The 16,343-nt window shown below is 50.0% G+C and overlaps 1 protein-coding gene across 3 annotated transcripts in view; it reads left to right on the plus strand.

The window, feature by feature from the left end:
- Window positions 1-356: 356 nt before the first annotated feature.
- Window positions 357-16,343, plus strand: part of KANSL1 (KAT8 regulatory NSL complex subunit 1) — a gene marked incomplete at its 5' end in the record, with an annotated part of 66,921 nt that continues 50,934 nt past the window's right edge. For all 3 annotated transcript variants that reach the window (XM_084275726.1, XM_084275728.1, XM_084275727.1), the window contains one exon: window positions 357-1,663. In XM_084275726.1, coding sequence (XP_084131852.1) covers window positions 357-1,663 — 1,307 coding nt within the window. The remainder of the gene's footprint in view (window positions 1,664-16,343) is intronic.

Raw genomic sequence — 16,343 nt, forward strand, 5'->3', positions numbered from 1 at the left:
GGACCGAGGGAGGTGGATAGTAGCTGCAGGCAAGGCAGCACTGGGGGATCCCAAGGACTGGCTGTGCGTTGTGACTTCTGTTTTCAGCTGCCTGGTGCCTGGATGGCTCTGCTGAGCATGAGGCTGGTGGTCATGGAGGGAGGATGCTGTGCGGAGCACGGAGTTTGAGTGGCTTTGCCAGGCGTTGGGTCGATGAGTCTTGTTGCTGTTGTCTGTCTTGGTGTTTTTTTTCTGTGAGCACAATGCCTGACTTTCTCTCTTTCCCTTCCCCAGGCTGCCCTCGGGAGCGGCAGTGGGAGGCACTGGAGCTGGCCTCGGCACCGGGAGAGGCTGGACTTCCCGTCTCTCTGTGCTGAATGGCTGCGATGGCGCCCGCTCTCACTGACGCAGCAGCTGAAGCTCACCACATCCGATTCAAGCTGGCTCCCCCGTCCTCCACCTTGTCGCCTGGCAGTGCCGAGAGCAACGGCAACGCCAACAACATCCTCCTGGCTGCCAACGGCACCAAAAGGAAAGCCATTGCTTCGGAGGATCCCAGTTTAGATTTCCGAAACAACCCCACGAAGGAAGAGCTGGGCAAGCTGCAGCCACTAGTGGCCTCTTATCTCTGCTCGGATGTAACATCTGTTTCTTCAAAAGAGCCTCTGAAGCTGCAAGGAGTCTTCAACAAGCAGACAGCCCTTAAATCTCGCACTCTCTTATCTCAGACCTTCTTGAAATCGACTGGGGAACTGTTGGGGAGGCAGCCGGTGTTGGGATTCACTTTGGAGAATCTAAAAACAATGAGTACTAACAGCCAGCCACCTCTCCCGCAGGCGCCTGTAAATGGCTTGGCCAAGAAATTGGCCAAAAGTACCAATTCAGACCATGAAAACTCTAGTTCTCTGAATGGTGGGAAGTGTGCTCCTCCTGCTGCTGCCCTCCAGGGTGTTGACTATAATGCAGGAGGTTCCGAATTGGGGGACTTGAAGACCGGGTTGACCAATTGCACTCTTCCACATAGAAGCCTTGATGCAGAGCACACGACTCCGTTTAGCAATAATAGCACTGCAAACAAATCTTCCCTTAATTCCACGGAGCAACAGCGGGTGCTCGAGGGTGGCAGTGGAGAGACCAGGTTGCCTGGTGTTGCTAGTCGCTCTGACTTTGGGAGCAGCAAGTTGGAGGAGCAGAAACCTTCTCTGTTGGCTGGTCACCACAGTGCTCTCGACTCGGAGATGAGGACGAGGGCGCTGCTGCGGCGGCAGGCAGACATCGAGAGCCGTGCCCGCAGGCTGCAGAAACGCTTGCAGGTGGTGCAGGCAAAGCAGGTGGAGAGACACATCCAGCAGCAGTTGGGTGGCTTCTTGGAGAAAACTCTGAGCAAGCTTCCAACTTTGGACCCCCTGAGACATCGGAGCCAGCTGATGTTGACCAGAAAAGCAGAAGCAGCCTTGAGGAAAGCTGCGAGTGAGACAGTTACTTCAGAAGGCCTGAGCAGCTTCTTGAAGAGCGATTCGATATCAGAGGAACTGGAGAGGTTCACAGCCAGTGGTATGGCCAACTTGAGATCCAGCGAACAAGCCTTTGACTCGGATGTCACTGACAGCAGCTCGGGAGGAGAGTCTGACGTTGAAGAAGAGGAACTGACCAAAGCAGACCCAGATCAACCCCACGTACCGCTGTAAGTAGCCGTCCTGCTGGGCTTACCTCTGGTGGGGAGGGGAAGGGGGGGCGAAAGGTGGCAGATGGAACATCTGGAGTTTGTAGGAGCACTTTTCTCTTCTAATGAGCTTAGATCAAAGAAGTAATTGTTAAAAGCAGTGTGGTGTGATTCACAGCACACAGCACACCCGACACTGAAGATAAAACTCTTCGTTCGTACGCTGGTAGGTGATGTTCTTGGTGAGCAGCAAGTCCTGGAAATGCTGGCTGGAGCAGTGCAGCCATGCTGCTGATACAGGCCTGGGATGCTGTAAACTCTTCTCTCCCATGATGTGTTGGACCTGTCCTCTGAAACGAAATGTTTGTTGTTTTACAGTGGGAATCTTTGTTGTGAACCAGTGAGGTAAAGAGTCAGGCCAGGCTGAATCTTCGTGGGTGTCCAGAGCTTGTGACTGGGGAGTTCTTTATTGTGTTTTCATTTTTTAAAATGAATTGCCTGAAAAAGAGAAACTGAAAGGGTTTGGTCCATGTACTGGTGGAAGCATGAAGGGAGTGTATTCTCTTTCTGCATCTCTGGGAAATATTGTTGGGACTTTTCTTCTTGGCTGAGAGTTGCATTAAATGATGATGACAACCTCGTAATTATGGTGTTACCTGGGTGCTGTTTGCATAAGTGTTAGGTGTCAATTTGTGTGTGGAGGAAGATCCTCATCAAGGGAAAAGGTCTTGAGACAGGTCAAGGAAGAAGGGAAGTTTTTCCTCCAAACCAAATAATTTTCCCTAGGGAGCACACATGGCAGGGTTTGGAACGAATCTCTTAAATGCCATATTCTGTGTCTAGTCTGTGGAAAATCTTGCTTGCATCAGTAGTTGATCTCTTCCACCCTGATGGACCTATTGAACTTAAACCTCAGTCTGTGAAGTATAGCTAGGGTCAACAAAAAAAGCTCCCTGCAGCAGTCACAGGCATCCTGTCTGGAGCACAGACGGTGTTCCCATCGAGGCTGGAAACAGTCACCAGGACTTCTGCACTGTGCTGTTCAGGGGTTGCTCAGATCTCTGGAGAAATAACTGAATATATTTTAATACCTGTTCAAAGTAGTGTTAATGGTTGGTGAGTACTGCCTGGCACAAATTTCACTGAACCAGGCAGGTGGATGTGAGCAGCCTGTGTACTGGGGAACTTCAGTGTCCTCCACAACCACACTCATATGGATGAGTGCTGATAAACAGATGTTACAGCTCTTGAATATTAAATTCCAGCTAAATGTCACGTCGTGTTTTGGGATGTTAGCAGAGGATGAATTTCTCTATGTGAAGTCTTAAACGTGGCTCGAGTTGGGCTTTCTCCCAGCGCAAAGCTGGTAACTGAGCACATGTTCCCTCCTGGCTGGACATACAGATGTTCTTGTGCCTTCAGAGAGGAGAGTTTAATAACTTTATTCCAGCTTTATAACCCCCACAAACTTACTGCTGGGATTATCAGTACTATTGCATTTAGGAGTATTGTAATAGCTATTGGAGGAGACTTTTGCTTAAAACTCTGTCTGAAGTAACATTAACTTTCCCACCCTGTGGGTTTTGTAGGTTCATGTTGTTGTGTGGCAGAGGGAAATTTCTTTGCCACTCATCTTGATCCCAAGAGGAAGTGTGGTGTCCAGAGACACGATGCGTGAAATTCTGTGCTGACTTTCCTGCCCTTTGTGTTAGTCATGCCTTTCCACTCCCCAAATCCAGACCGCTCTTAAAAAGCCAAAGATTTTAAAGCTAATAAAAAGAACGCTCCTTCCGTTGTCTGTGTGTGTGCATAGTGGCATCTAGGCCAGGCCCACCAAGCCTAGTTTAACGCTCGTGCCTGTGGGTGTTTGGTGATCAGCCTTGCCAGCAGTGAGTGCCCTGGTGGTGTGAGTGCTGTGGCATCGGGTCTCGTCAGCTCGGCCGTTACCAAGGCTGGGTCTACGTGTGTGCTGAGCAGAACTCCTGAAGTCAACCACAGGAGCTGGTACGAGCATCCAGGCTCTTCCAGATATCGTTCTGTGCACAGTACTGCGAAGAGGCAGGAAGGGGGAGAGCTGAGTTTTCCACTGGGAAGCTGCCCTGGGCCAGCTGATGGTACAGAACCTTTGTTTTCTGTTTGTGTGAGCAAGGACAGCGACGGCTCTTCGCGGGGTTCTTCAGGTACGGCTGGATTTTGCAGCTTGCTGAGTTTACTTATTAGAGGGAAGACTTTTACCCTGATTATTTTAAATTCACTAGTAAGACTGAATATCTTAATGAGTGTCTCATCCCTCAATCAGCACCCCTTGGGTTGTGCATTGCTCCTGGGTGCTCCTGCCTTTCCCCAAAGAAGCTGCTTGCTTGTAGGAAGAGCTACACTACAGTGAGACCTGCAGCTTGCTAATGGTAACTGGCCATGTCACTGGCTGCCCCTGGGATTCAAGTAGAAGCATGCAAAAGAAACAAAGATGTGTTTACATCATGCTTAGATAAGAGCTGACCTTTGAGTTTTTCTGGCATGGTGGCATTCCAGAATCTGTATCTGGTCAAGGACAGACTTGGGAGCATTTTTACTGTTTGGGCCTGCCTGATCTTGGCTATGGAGCAGCGTATCCCTGAGGAATTGCATCTCTCCAGTGGTGTTAAAGAGCTCTCAGAACTTGGTAGGCCCTTTTAGAGCATGGGTAGACCTGCTGCCCAGGAAGACGCATAACCAGGCCATCGTGCAACGCATAAACAAAGCAGGGAGGTATTCGTTACGCCTTTGTTGGGAAGCCCTGCCAGGTATGGGCTGGGTTTAACAAGGCGCTCTGGATTCTTACGCAGCTGACAGGAATGATGGTGCATGCAGCCAGGGCGGCTCACGCTGCCTTCCTGGGCTTCTGGGGGGCAAGGACCACCACGCTGGTGTTCATTGCCTTTGGATTAATAATATGCAACTCTTCACAGCTTAGACCCTCTTAATGTGTCTCTTCAAAAGGTCGTGCGGTGTCTGAGTTTAAGCTGGAGAAGCGTGGCCTGTGCTTGGTGGCCACAAAGGCAGGTTAGAGCCTCCCCGTAGAGAACTGCACTCGCCTCTTCTGTGACTGTAGGCAGGAGCTGTCTGCTGCTGCAGAACCTCTGCTGCTTTGAATGAGCCCAAATGCTGCTCTCATCCTGGTAGGGTCAGGATCTGCTGTTTGTGAGAGGTCCCATGGAGCAGGGCATGTGGACTCCTCCCCAGCTGCGGGGAGAGCTGCTGGATGTGTGGCTGAGGGATGCTTCAGCAAGTAGTCCGAGTCCTGGTGGTTCTGGGGCCCTGTACCAATGCACACACGTAGGAAATACTTTACAGAGGCTGGTTGGTTTCTTTACTTGTCTTGCATTTGACTGTAAACTGGCTTCATCAGAATTTGTCAGTTACCTTTGGTTAGTTACCTGTGTCGTCATAGTCATTAGCTGGTGAGTGGGATGGGGTTGGGCCTCTGCAGCCCTCAGCTTGTGTCGTACCCTGGGGGAGAAAGAATCAGAAAAGGCAGTGAAACCAATGGTTTAGTAGGAACTTTCCTTTTAGATTGGGTTCCTGTCTGGAAGGTCACTGTTTTGGTGGCAGTTGCATCAAGCTGCTGAGAGTGAACTGAAGTTCCTGGTGATTAACTTCTCTCACCACCCTTCACAGACAGCACCTACGGCGTGTTGGGTTGTGGCTGTTACGATGCCCATGGCCACGATGCCTAAGCACTAAGCACACTGTAATTACCCCCATTTACTGGTGGGAAATCCAAGCACCTTCTGCACTTGGCTGTTGCAGTGAATCATGTCAGAGCCCATGTGTTGACTCCTCCCTGTGCCCTGTCACATGGTGCTGCTGCCTGGATTTCAGAACTGCTGGACTTGAAGTAGTAATAAAGATTCTCACTAATACGTGCTCTTGTCAGCATTAATTTCAACTCGTGTTGGAGAGGGATGTGTGTGGCACCTGCATCAGTGGCTCTTGGAGGAGTATTTGCAGTATTAAATGGCATTTGCAGAGCTATTAAATGGCATTTCCCAAATCTGTGACTTCATGGAGCGGTGATTCAGATGGCAAATCCCAGGCTGTGAGTCTGAGAGCACTTTTCCTACTGGTCCCAAACATGTTTCACTGGCTGATTTATGCAGAGCAGTCTGAAAAGTTTGACTCCACTCTTTGACACCTTCAGTTACCTGCTTTGGGGTTTTTTTTGTGGTATTTTTCTTGTTCTTGTCTTCTGGCTGTGATTATAGGTACCAAATACACCGTGCTGACCTTCTGGTTCTCAGCTATTCATGAAGACCTGTGCACATCACACCTGAATTCCTGGTCATCCATGTGCTGCTGGGCAGCAGTGCATTGGGCAAGAGACATGTCCCTCAACTGTCTTTCATTGGGGAGGAAAGAAAGAGAGCAAATCCTGAACATGTTCTTGCTTTGCATTTGAAAGCAGAACAGCAGAGAACAGCTCATTGTTCAGAAATGCTTAATCAGGTATCCAGAGTAAGTAGGACACTGCGAGTCCCTCTTCTTTTTAAGAAAAGAGGGCAAATGAGAGCACTGCTTGAGCAGGATCTTAAGAAAAGTACAGAGTCAGTTATTTCTCCAAGTAATCTTGGTTGTAGCACACCTTTATAGGTACAGTGGATGACTACTAAGATGTTTCCGACAGGGCTGTGGGAGGCGGGGAGGTGTTCCCGGTGCCAGTACTCACAGTGCCATCCCCAGAGCTCGGTGGGGACAGGGTTGTTGGCTTTCATCCTCCAGGAAGTTTGATGCACTGGTTGAAATTTGTCTTTCTAAGCTGAAGTTGTTGCAGGGGGAGCAGGAGGGATCCAGCCCTCGGTGTAGCTTGAAGAATGATGGGGATGTTGGGTGCTGTTGTGCAGGAAATTGTTTGTATTTGGCTTCTGGGCTGTTGCATGCAGACAGAGCATCTCTGTCGCTGATGCCTTTAGTGATCTTGAAGGATCTTGGGTGGTTCTGTTTGGAGTCAGAGCTTCTCTGCCTGTTTCCTGGGCTGTGAGGCTGCACTCGGCTGGGAGAGAATGTGAAGGACTGGAAATGATTCGGTGTCTGGCACTCCCCAAAACTACACTTTGTCTCTACAGAGTTACTCAGTGGGGCTCTAGTCTGGAGTTTTTAGGACTTGTGGGTGACACTTTGGGTAGGGTTGCATAAATATTTACTTTTTAATTGGAAAAAGCCTGTTGTGGCATCTGAAGCAGCAGAATAAAAACTGTTTGTGGATGTGAACTGGCATTAAAACCCTGGTGTGGTAACAGCCTCATGTGAGACTGAAGCGTGTTTCAGCAAGGGAAGGGGCCCCACTTAGAGCTGATCTCTAATATCGAAGTTTATATATTGATGTGGGGGGTGGGAAAAAGACTTTAGTGTTACATTACCCCAGCATCTGTAAGGAACAGCACTGAGAGCTGCGGGTTTGTTCTTAAAACTGGCACGAGACAAAAAGTGACTGTATGGCTGAGAGTAGAACTGAAGCAGCGAATACCGGGGGCTTCCTGGCTGAGACTGTAAAGGTATACTTCAGATGTGCTGATCTTCCTGAGAGGTTTTGGGTTTCATCATGCAGTAACATGGTTCCCCCCCCTTTGTTCTCTCCCCCAGCAGATACGTTCGGGTCACTCGCTGGGCTGCAAGTGCTGCGCTGGGATTCCAGCTGGGGGAAAATGTTTTCCTTGCTACACTGGCACTACCCCAAGAGATTTTTCCACCCAGGGTGTTCTGGGCACACCCTGGATATGGGGCGTTTTGCAAGTGTCCCGTTTCAAAGGCTCAGAGCTCGCTGCCTTGGCTGGCTGCTCTGATAAAATGCTTTAGGTAGGGGAGAAAGTGGGGTTTTACTGGCTGGATTTCCCAATGAAAGGAAAGACTTAAAAATACAGATAGGTGAAGGCCTGTGTATTGACTGGGAACTCAGCTGGGAAGTGGAAGGAGACTTGAACTGTGCTTGAGTATGTTGCAGTTGCCCTTCATGTCTCTGGAGCCAGATGGGATCTGGGGATGGCTTGAATCTCTGTGCTCAGAGTTGTCTGAGACATCCCCTGGTTGTTCCTCTCTGCATTCAGAAGCCTTGCTGATGTGCTGGTGGTTGATGTAGTGAAATGGTTTGCTGAAATAACATTCAGCTTTTGTTTTCCCCAGCTTTTTTCTCTCTTTTTTTCTTTCTTTTTTCTCCCCCCTCTGACCTCCTCTGGGATAAGGTTACTCTCAGGAATGCCTGCTCCAGCGTTGACCTCAGCACTGAACAAGCTATTTATGGGAAGGGTACCTGGCACAGGCAGGCCAAGTTCAGGATTTGTTTAGTGGATCCTGGGCTTTCTGTGCAGAACCTGGTTGTGATTAAACTGCATCACGTCAGCAGTGAGGGGGTGATCCTTTGATGGAAGAGAACACAGAAAAGGGGACAGTCAGCAACTTGTGGTGTTAAGAGCTTAAACATGCGGGTTTTGTTATGAGGATGGGGTGTCTCAGAAGTTTTGCTGCAGGTTGGTCGAGTTGGGGGTTCCCAAAAGCTCCTCTGGCTTCGTGTTGCTCCAGCCGTTGCCCGTGGCGGGGAGGTGGTGATGTCTTCAAACCCTTCTGTTAGTTGTAAGCCACGGGGTTAGTGAAGGTGAACAGCTTGGCAGATGGCTGTTTTCTCCCTGGTACTCATGTGCAACCATGATGTCTTAACTGCAAAACGAGATGTTCCCTGTGATAGTGGTGGCAGAGCTGGGCTGGCACACACCTCGTGACTGCGGCTTCCGAGGCAGCATCCCTCCCGCTGCCCTACCAGCGAGCCTGAGCGTGCTGCTTCCAGAGCTGCTCCGTTCCCAGAGGTGTTCAGCCTGGTTTAAAGAGCCACAGCTCCCTTCACCACTTCAACACGTGTCCTGACTGTGTAAAACACCGTTTGAGTTGGCTCTCACATCGTAGAATGGGGTTGTGGGAAGAGAAGGGGGTAGGTCTTGACACAGGGGCTCTCACCGTGGCTCTGGGGGGCTGCTTGCAGTCTGTCTGTCAGATAGGTTTCCCTGTTTCACTTCTGAAGAGGTGCCTCCAGGTGGGGCGGGTTTGTGAAGGGGACTTCACTTCACCTCTCTTCACTTCATGAAATACTCAGTAAGTTAAAGCAATGCAGAAACCCACCCCCACTATAATGGTGACTTTTTTTAGTCAGGCTCAGACCATTTGCTCATCAAATCACCAGAAGAGGGGAACAAGGAGGGCGAGGGTGCTGCTCCTGCAGCAGAGCTCAGGGCTTTTGGATTTGTGACATTTTAGCAGTTTCCATAGTAACGGATAACGATGCTGTAAGAAATGTCGCAGGGATCTTATTTATATAAGGGAGGACTTCAAAATACTCATGGGAAGCAGTGTGGATCAGGGGGGCGTCCAGGTGTGTTTCCTGTTGGGAGCAGGGTAGAGGAAAGTGGTTTGAACGTGTTGTCCAGAGTGAACAGCCGCTGTAGGTGTAGCTGTCTCAGCCAGCAAACAGAAAAGAAGAGAGCTTCAGGCATCCTGGGAATGTTTGCCCCAGCCTTTCCTCTCTGATACTGCAGGTAAAGCTTTGGAAATACTCTGCTGTCGCTTGTTCTCTGGGTCCAGGTAAAAAATCTTCTCTCAGAAGCACTTGTCATCCCAGGCCCTGTGCAGTGGGAGCTGCTGTCTGTCTTCACCGGGCTCAGTGTGTGGAGCTGGTACCCTCTTGTGTTCATGGGATCTCTCTGAGCGTCGCTGGGCTAAAAATTGATGTCTCCAGCCTTTGTGGTGGAGTAGCTCGTACAGCTCTACAGGCACCCTGCGTGTAGTGAATTCCCTGGCAGCTCCTGCTTCATGACCAGTGCTGAGCTGCTGCTCTTGCAGGGCTGGTGATGTTCCATTGTATTACCAAGTCCAGTGTGCTCTGGAGTAAGAAGCAGAGGGTTTTATGTAGATACAATAAGCAGAAGCCATTAAAATGGTTTCTTGGCAAAAAAGGGTTTAGAGAGTGATGCTTGTGGGCAGGTACTTTGTTAAGTTTAGGTTGTGGGTCCACAGCTGTACACCTGGTCCCGTGTTAGGTGAGCAGGGGTGGTGGGGGGCAGCAGAAGGCACTGTGGTTTAGATGACTTTGGAATTAAATCACTTGTAGGAACTCAGCAAGAAATTCCTACTTTCCAGATTCGCTCAAACGAGTTCAGTGCCTGAACGTCTCTCTTCCCTGCTTCTTATCTGTGGTTTTCTGCTATCAACATAGATATTTAATTTTCCTATTACTAGGGTGGGTATTAAGTCTTCTGAGCTTCTGGCCTTGTCCAGACAGCTGCTGAGAGCTGGTCCCTGGGATGGTTGGTGCTCTGGGTGCTTGGAAGGCTGGAGGTTACAAACAGTTCCTTGCAGGGCTCTGTGCAGTCACTTTCTGATTTTTTCCTGTCCTAACTGTGAAGCCTGGGTGTAGTGACAGCCAGTTCTGCCCTGCCCTTGTCTTCTGTCTGCATCAGAAGCTGACTAGTAGTTAACCTGTTCCTTCTGCCCGTTTGCCTTTGGAGAGGACACCTCCTTTTCAGGCCGTGGTGCTCTGTCCTGGCTTGTTCCAGCGCCTCTGGATGCTGCAGACGCTGCTGCTCCTCCTCCCTGGTCCTGCAGGCCCTGAGCCATCTGGTGGGATGAGGGTTTTGGGGTGTCCCCCTTGGAAGAGCTGTGCCTGTGGAAGTCAGTTCACACTGTGTTGTGCCAAGGAAAGATGTGTTGCAGGACAGATAGCAAATGATAAATAGTGAGAGCTTTGCATACACTTTGGGGGTTACTACCATAAACACACACGTGCACATTATATATTATATATTTGCATCTGCATTCTGGGTGGCAAATGCACTGGGTGTTGCTGTCACCCACAGTGACTGGTCTTAGAAGTGTTTGGGAAGGAGGTGAATGTGCTCAGAGGTGGGTGCTGCTGTCGCTGGTGCCCTGCATGTGCCTGGTGAGCTTTCCCAGTGCCCTCCAGAGAAGGTGGGGCAGAGCAGCTCTGCAGCTGGGGCAGGGTGCTGGTGCCTCGTGTCTGCCCATTGCCCTCGCTTCAGGCCCTGCCCTGGGTGCTGTGGGTGTCAGCACAGAGGACAGACAGGGGCAGCCCTGCGTGTCCGTACGTGGAGCAGGGCAGGGGGCTGGTCCAGAGGTGGGGCTGAGCGGGAGCCAGGCAGCTGGTGCAGGTGCTTTGGTGCTGCTGATCTTGGCTTGGCAGCTGCTGACAAAATTCAGCTCCTGTGGTCCCAGTTCTGGGTGGTGTGATGTGAAGAGGCAATGGCTCTCCGTGTTCTAGGGGCTCTTCTCTCTGCTGGAGCCTCACATCCCAAGGGCCACAGGGAGAATATTTCCCTTTAACAGCCGTTACCATTCCCAGGCTGGGCCAGTAGCATGAATAAAAGTTACACCAGCTAAATCTGCCTATTTCTGTGTGAATTGGAGCCCTTCTCCATGTGACTTCTACTATTCCAGTGCTGGCTATTTAAAAAAAAAAGGAGAGAGACAATTAGCCTTCTGTGGGTCTGCATTTTGAATGCAGAACACTTGCAGGGCTCTTGCTCCATGTATGCAACATTTTGTGGTGTTGGCACTGACTGTCGTGGACAGAAAGAACCAGATGAGCCTCTCCCCACTCCTCTGCTGCAGGTAACGCTCTTGCCGTGCAGGAGTGTCTGACAGTCAAAAGGGAAGATGCTGTTTGTACTGAGACAGCAGAAAATGATTTGAAGAAACAGCCACGTTAGGAAATCTTCGGAGGCATTAAGCACTCTCTGTGTCAGGGCAGGTTACACTGATACAGATTAATTTTCAAGCATTTCTCATCGTGATGCACACGCCTGAGTGTCATCGAGCGGCTCCTCAGAGCTCTGTAGTTCACATGCTGGTCGAAGCCTCCCTGTTCTAAAGGAAATAACTCTGTTTGAGTAGTAGCCAGCCACTTAAAGAAAATTCTTCCAGTGTGATGATTCACATTGAGCCTAAAGACAGCTTTCCATATTCAGGCCTCGCTCACCCCCTTCTCCTGCCCCTGGAAATGGGCAACAAGCCCGAAGCAACTTAACTCTTGGTTATTTAGACCTAATTTTAGTAAGTGATACTTGCAGAAAATCGTACCTGAAGGCTTTGATGGATGTTGGCTTGTGTATTAGATCTTAAACGGGCTTATGAAGTGTGTAACTTTGGGGTTTGGGGGGTTTGTTTTTCCCTTTTCCCCAGCTGCTTTTTTGTGAACACGAGCTGTTCTTTGGATTCTTACTACCAGGCTGAAGTGACATCTGTCTCCAGTTACAGCAGCTCTGTTCTTCTCTTGTTCGCTCTTTTGTGTGAATCTTTGACTTGGCAAATGTGCCCCATCCCTCATTCCTGCTTTCATTCCTCTATGAACCTCCATATCTTTTTAATAGAAGGAATTCCAGTTATTTTCCTGGCTGGTTCCTCTGTGTGCTGCTGTTGGGGTAGTATTTATTTTCCAAACAGCATCCTCTGTGGAGGGAGCTTTCCCAGCCCAGCCCAGCTGCCGTGGCACAGCTGTGTGTTCCCCTCTGCTCGCTGTTACCAGCTTTGCCTGCGTTGTGTTCAGCTCCTGAAACCAAAGGCTGACTCAGGCTGGGTACAGGTAAGCCCTGGTCAGATTAGCTGCTCTGCAGCTCGAGGTGTGTATTTCACCTCTGTATCCTGAGAGAGCCATTCTGTGCTGGGACACGGCTCTGCTGCCACAGATCACCACCACCCTGTTAGAGGGCCGTGAAGTGATCAGAGCATCTCCCCTACAGGAGAGGCTGGGGGAGCTGGGCTGGTCCAGCCTGGAGAAGAGAAGGCTGTGGGGGGACCTCATTGCAGTCCCCCAGTCCCTGAAGGGAGCAGAGGAACAGGAGGGGAATGGGCTGGTTAAAGGGCAGAGACTGGCAGGACAAGGGGCTGGAGTGAAGCTGGAGGAGGGAAGGGGGAGAGGAGAGACTGGGGGGAAGTTCTGTCCAGAGAGAGTGGTGAGGGGCTGGAAGGGGCTGCCCAGAGAGGGGGTGGGTGCCCCGTCCCTGGGGGTGTTCAAGGCCAGGTTGGCTGGGGCCCTGGGCAACCTTGTGTAGCTCCAGGCCTGGAGGTTGGTGTCCCTGCCTGTGGCAGGGGGTTGGGGCTCTGGGACCCTTGGGGTCCCCGCCCAGCCCATCCCAGTCTGGGATTCTGTGATAAATGAAAGGAAAAGTGACTTGATGAAGCCTTTGGTGGCTTCAGTTAGAACTAATGGAAGTTATCCACAGTGTGTACATGAATTCTCCACGTGCACGTGACTTTTTCACTGGAGTTTGTATGAATTCCTCTCCCTCCCCCCATGGCAGTAGCTGCCTCTTTGCCATGTCCTCCACCTTGTCCCCTGTGGCAGAGCTGGCTCAGGGTTTGCCCACCGCTCGGGTCGGTGGGTGGGGGGCACAGGAACTCCAGTTGTCTTGCACCCTCTTTCCTCTTTGTTCCTCCACTTATTCCCCCCCTCCTTCCCAATATTTCAGAAGAACACAGATGAAAACTCCTTGGCTCTCAGCAGTGCAATTCCTAGAGAGTGTGAGATGCACAGAAAACTGTCCCAGAATCAGAGAATGTGCTGAGCTGGAAGGGACCCTGTGGGATGTTTCTCTTTCTTCATTGTCATCGTGTCCTTGAGGCTTTGACTGTAAATTCCCAGGAGCTTTTAGTTTTGGTGCTCAGAGCAAGCGATGACTGTGGGACCTTCAGCAACGAGGAGGTGACTTCCACAGTCTCTCTCAGCAGTAACAAAGTGGTCCCAGAGTCTGTAGCTGAGTGTCACTGGGTGAATCTGCTGTAGGAATCCTCTTTGTTGTTTGCTCTGGTGTTAAGGTCACAGTTGCATTCATCTAGTTCTTGTCTACTTGTTACCAACCATCTGCATCCAGAGCACTTGGCTACTTTAAATGTTTGCTTATGTAATCAAAACTCCCTCCCCCCTTTTTTTTGGAGTTTTCTAGTAGGATTATTTATATTTTTGCCTCTAATGTCGTGTTTGACTGGCTGAGAAATTCAAGCTAGTACATAAAGTAATTGTCCTGCCCTGGCTCTTGCTGTAGCAGTAGCCTTGCTGGAAAAATATTTGTTGTCACTTAAATTTATTAAACCTGGAAGAAACCTGTGTCATCTTCCCTCTAGTGTGGGAGGCTGAACCCAAACGTTCAAAGAATCTGTTTCTGGTGAAGCCCATAATTTCTTCTATTCTATTTTTGCTCTGGTCACACAGAGATTGGCTGTGGTTTGAAAGCGGGTCGGGTGCTTATTGCCCAGTGATGGGGGATTCTGGTCTGATGAGAAATCCTGAGCTGTGTGTGCCTGTCCCTGCTGCCCTTGAGAACTGCTGACCTGGTACAAATGGGAGTATTAATTGAAGTAATGGAGCTCTCGGGTGTTTCGCTTCAGTTCAGAGAGGAACTTGTCCAAAAGCATCTTGCTTTATTTGTTTAGCTGATGCTTGGTGAGATAAAGGAGGTTCTGAGAATTCGTGATTATCTACTTAACGGTGGCTTATGCTCTTGTCTCTTACTACGCAGTGGAGCAGATAGGTAGCACCCCTCCTCCTCCCCTCTGCCACGAAGAGCAGCAGCTGCCCGACTTCCTCAAGGATTAATCATCCACATCGTACCTCTGATCAGTTGTTGCCAGGCATTAGGGCAGAGCTGTGCAGAAGAGTGTCCTCTCTGGAGGGTGTACAGAACCATGCGAACACCTCGCTGAGATACACCCCGTCTCGTCGTGGCAGTGGCCTCCTAGCACAGTGCTGGCCAGAATCGCTGTTAATTGCCTGGCATTGCTTGCAAGAGCTTGTGCAGTAAGTTCAGGGGGATCTTTTGTTATCCCTTTGTACCAAGGTCTGTCTTTGGGAAGGAAACATCCCATCCCATCCTCTCTAGTACTCATTGTGAGCTTCCTCACCCGTCGAGTGAGATGACTGTACTGAAGTGCAGTGGCTCATTATCATAGAATCCCAGGCTGGGCTGGGCTGGAGGGACCCCAGGGGTCCCAGAGCTCCAACCCCCTGCCACAGGCAGGGCCACCAACCTCCAGGCCTGGAGCTACACAAGGTTGCCCAGGGCCCCATCCAACCTCGCCCTGAACACCCCCAGGGACGGGGCACCCACCCCCTCTCTGGGCAGCCCCTTCCAGCCCCTCACCACTCTCTCTGCAAAGAACTTCCCCCTAATCTCTCATCTCCCCCTTCCCTCCTCCAGCTTCACTCCATCCCCTTTGTCCTGCCGTTATCTACCCTTTGAACAAGCTGCCTTTGCTTCCTTCAGGCACTGGAAGGCTGCAGTGAGGTCCCTCCACAGCCTTATGGTTCTGGTTCACACCACAGCTCGTTCCAGCTATGCTAATGAAAAAAAATGGAGGTATCTCTTCCAAAGCTGGGAATCCTCTAGGTCTGGGGAAGTGACAACACGTAACAGTTTGGCTGCTCAGCCCACTTGGCCCTGTGGACCCTTGGAGGCGATGTAGTAATCGACTTGGAGCAGTGGCTCTTTGTTCCCCACACAATTACCTTTGTGTCAGCTTTTCTTGTGAAATGCTTGGCTTTAAAGTTTGTGAATGTGTTTGAAAATGTACCATGTGTTTTATGCTGCCTTCTGACATGTGCAAATAACCCCAGCATGAGTCAGAGGAAGATTTTGTCCTGGAGCAGCAAAGTCTCAGGTTCAGCCCAGTGTAACTGGCTGGGATGGTGATGGATCCAGTTCCCAGCGCGATCCTGCATCAGCCATGGGTTGTGGAATCTGCAGTCAGCCTGACAACGTTGTTTGCAGCAGATTTGGGAGATCTCAGGAGATTGAGAATCTGTATTTTGTTCTTTGCTTTGTGTGAACCTTTCAAAACTTTACTGAGCATTACAGGGCAGCCTGGCCCAGTGAGAGGTGTCCTGCCCATGGCAGGGGCTTGGAACTTGATGATCTTTCAAGGGTCCCTTCCAGCCCTCACCGTTCTATGATGAAGGTCTGGACAATGATGGAGTATTGAAGGCTGTTTTCATTTGCTGCTTTTGCTTGTGGATTACTTGACTGAAAGTTGCCACAGGTTTACCTTATTGTTTTATGTTTTGGCTCTTGTCCTGGCTTCAGACATGGGGACACAACAGGATTTGCTTTTGCTTGTAAATTAAAAAAAAATCTAGTACCTCTGTAGAAAAACTGAACTCGTGGAAGGCAGTGGCCAAGGTCAGGAAAGCTCTGCTCCCTTCCCCCAAAAATGAAGAAAACCCTCCTGAGGCAAATGCATCTTCTGCAGATCCCTCCTGAGGAGACGCCTCTGGTGATGCTCTGAGAAACTGAGGAGCGCTGGGGTAACGATGGAAGCTCTGCCTCTTGTCCAAGATGTTTCAGTGCTGCCAATCAAAACATCTCCTAAAAATACCCCGTCTTCTAGAAGAATCTATGTGTGCAAATCAGAGCCAGATATTAAATAACACACTGTTGATTGCAAAGGATCCAAACTAAAGGAGCAGACCAAAACTCACCTCCCTTTTCTTCCTTTCCAACTCTTTACTAAATTGCTGGGTATTTGTTGCAGGCTTCACACAGGATGCAAATAAAATTAGTCTGAGCATGTGATCCTTCCAGAAATGGGGTGCTTGGAGCCCAGGAGAGTTTGCTCAGAAGGTGGGAACCTCTCTGTCACATGCCTCATGTCCTGGCACGAAGTAAAACATTATCTG

The sequence above is a fragment of the Gallinula chloropus genome, assembly GCF_964237585.1.
Source record: "Gallinula chloropus genome assembly, chromosome: 26".
NCBI lineage: Eukaryota > Metazoa > Chordata > Aves > Gruiformes > Rallidae > Gallinula > Gallinula chloropus.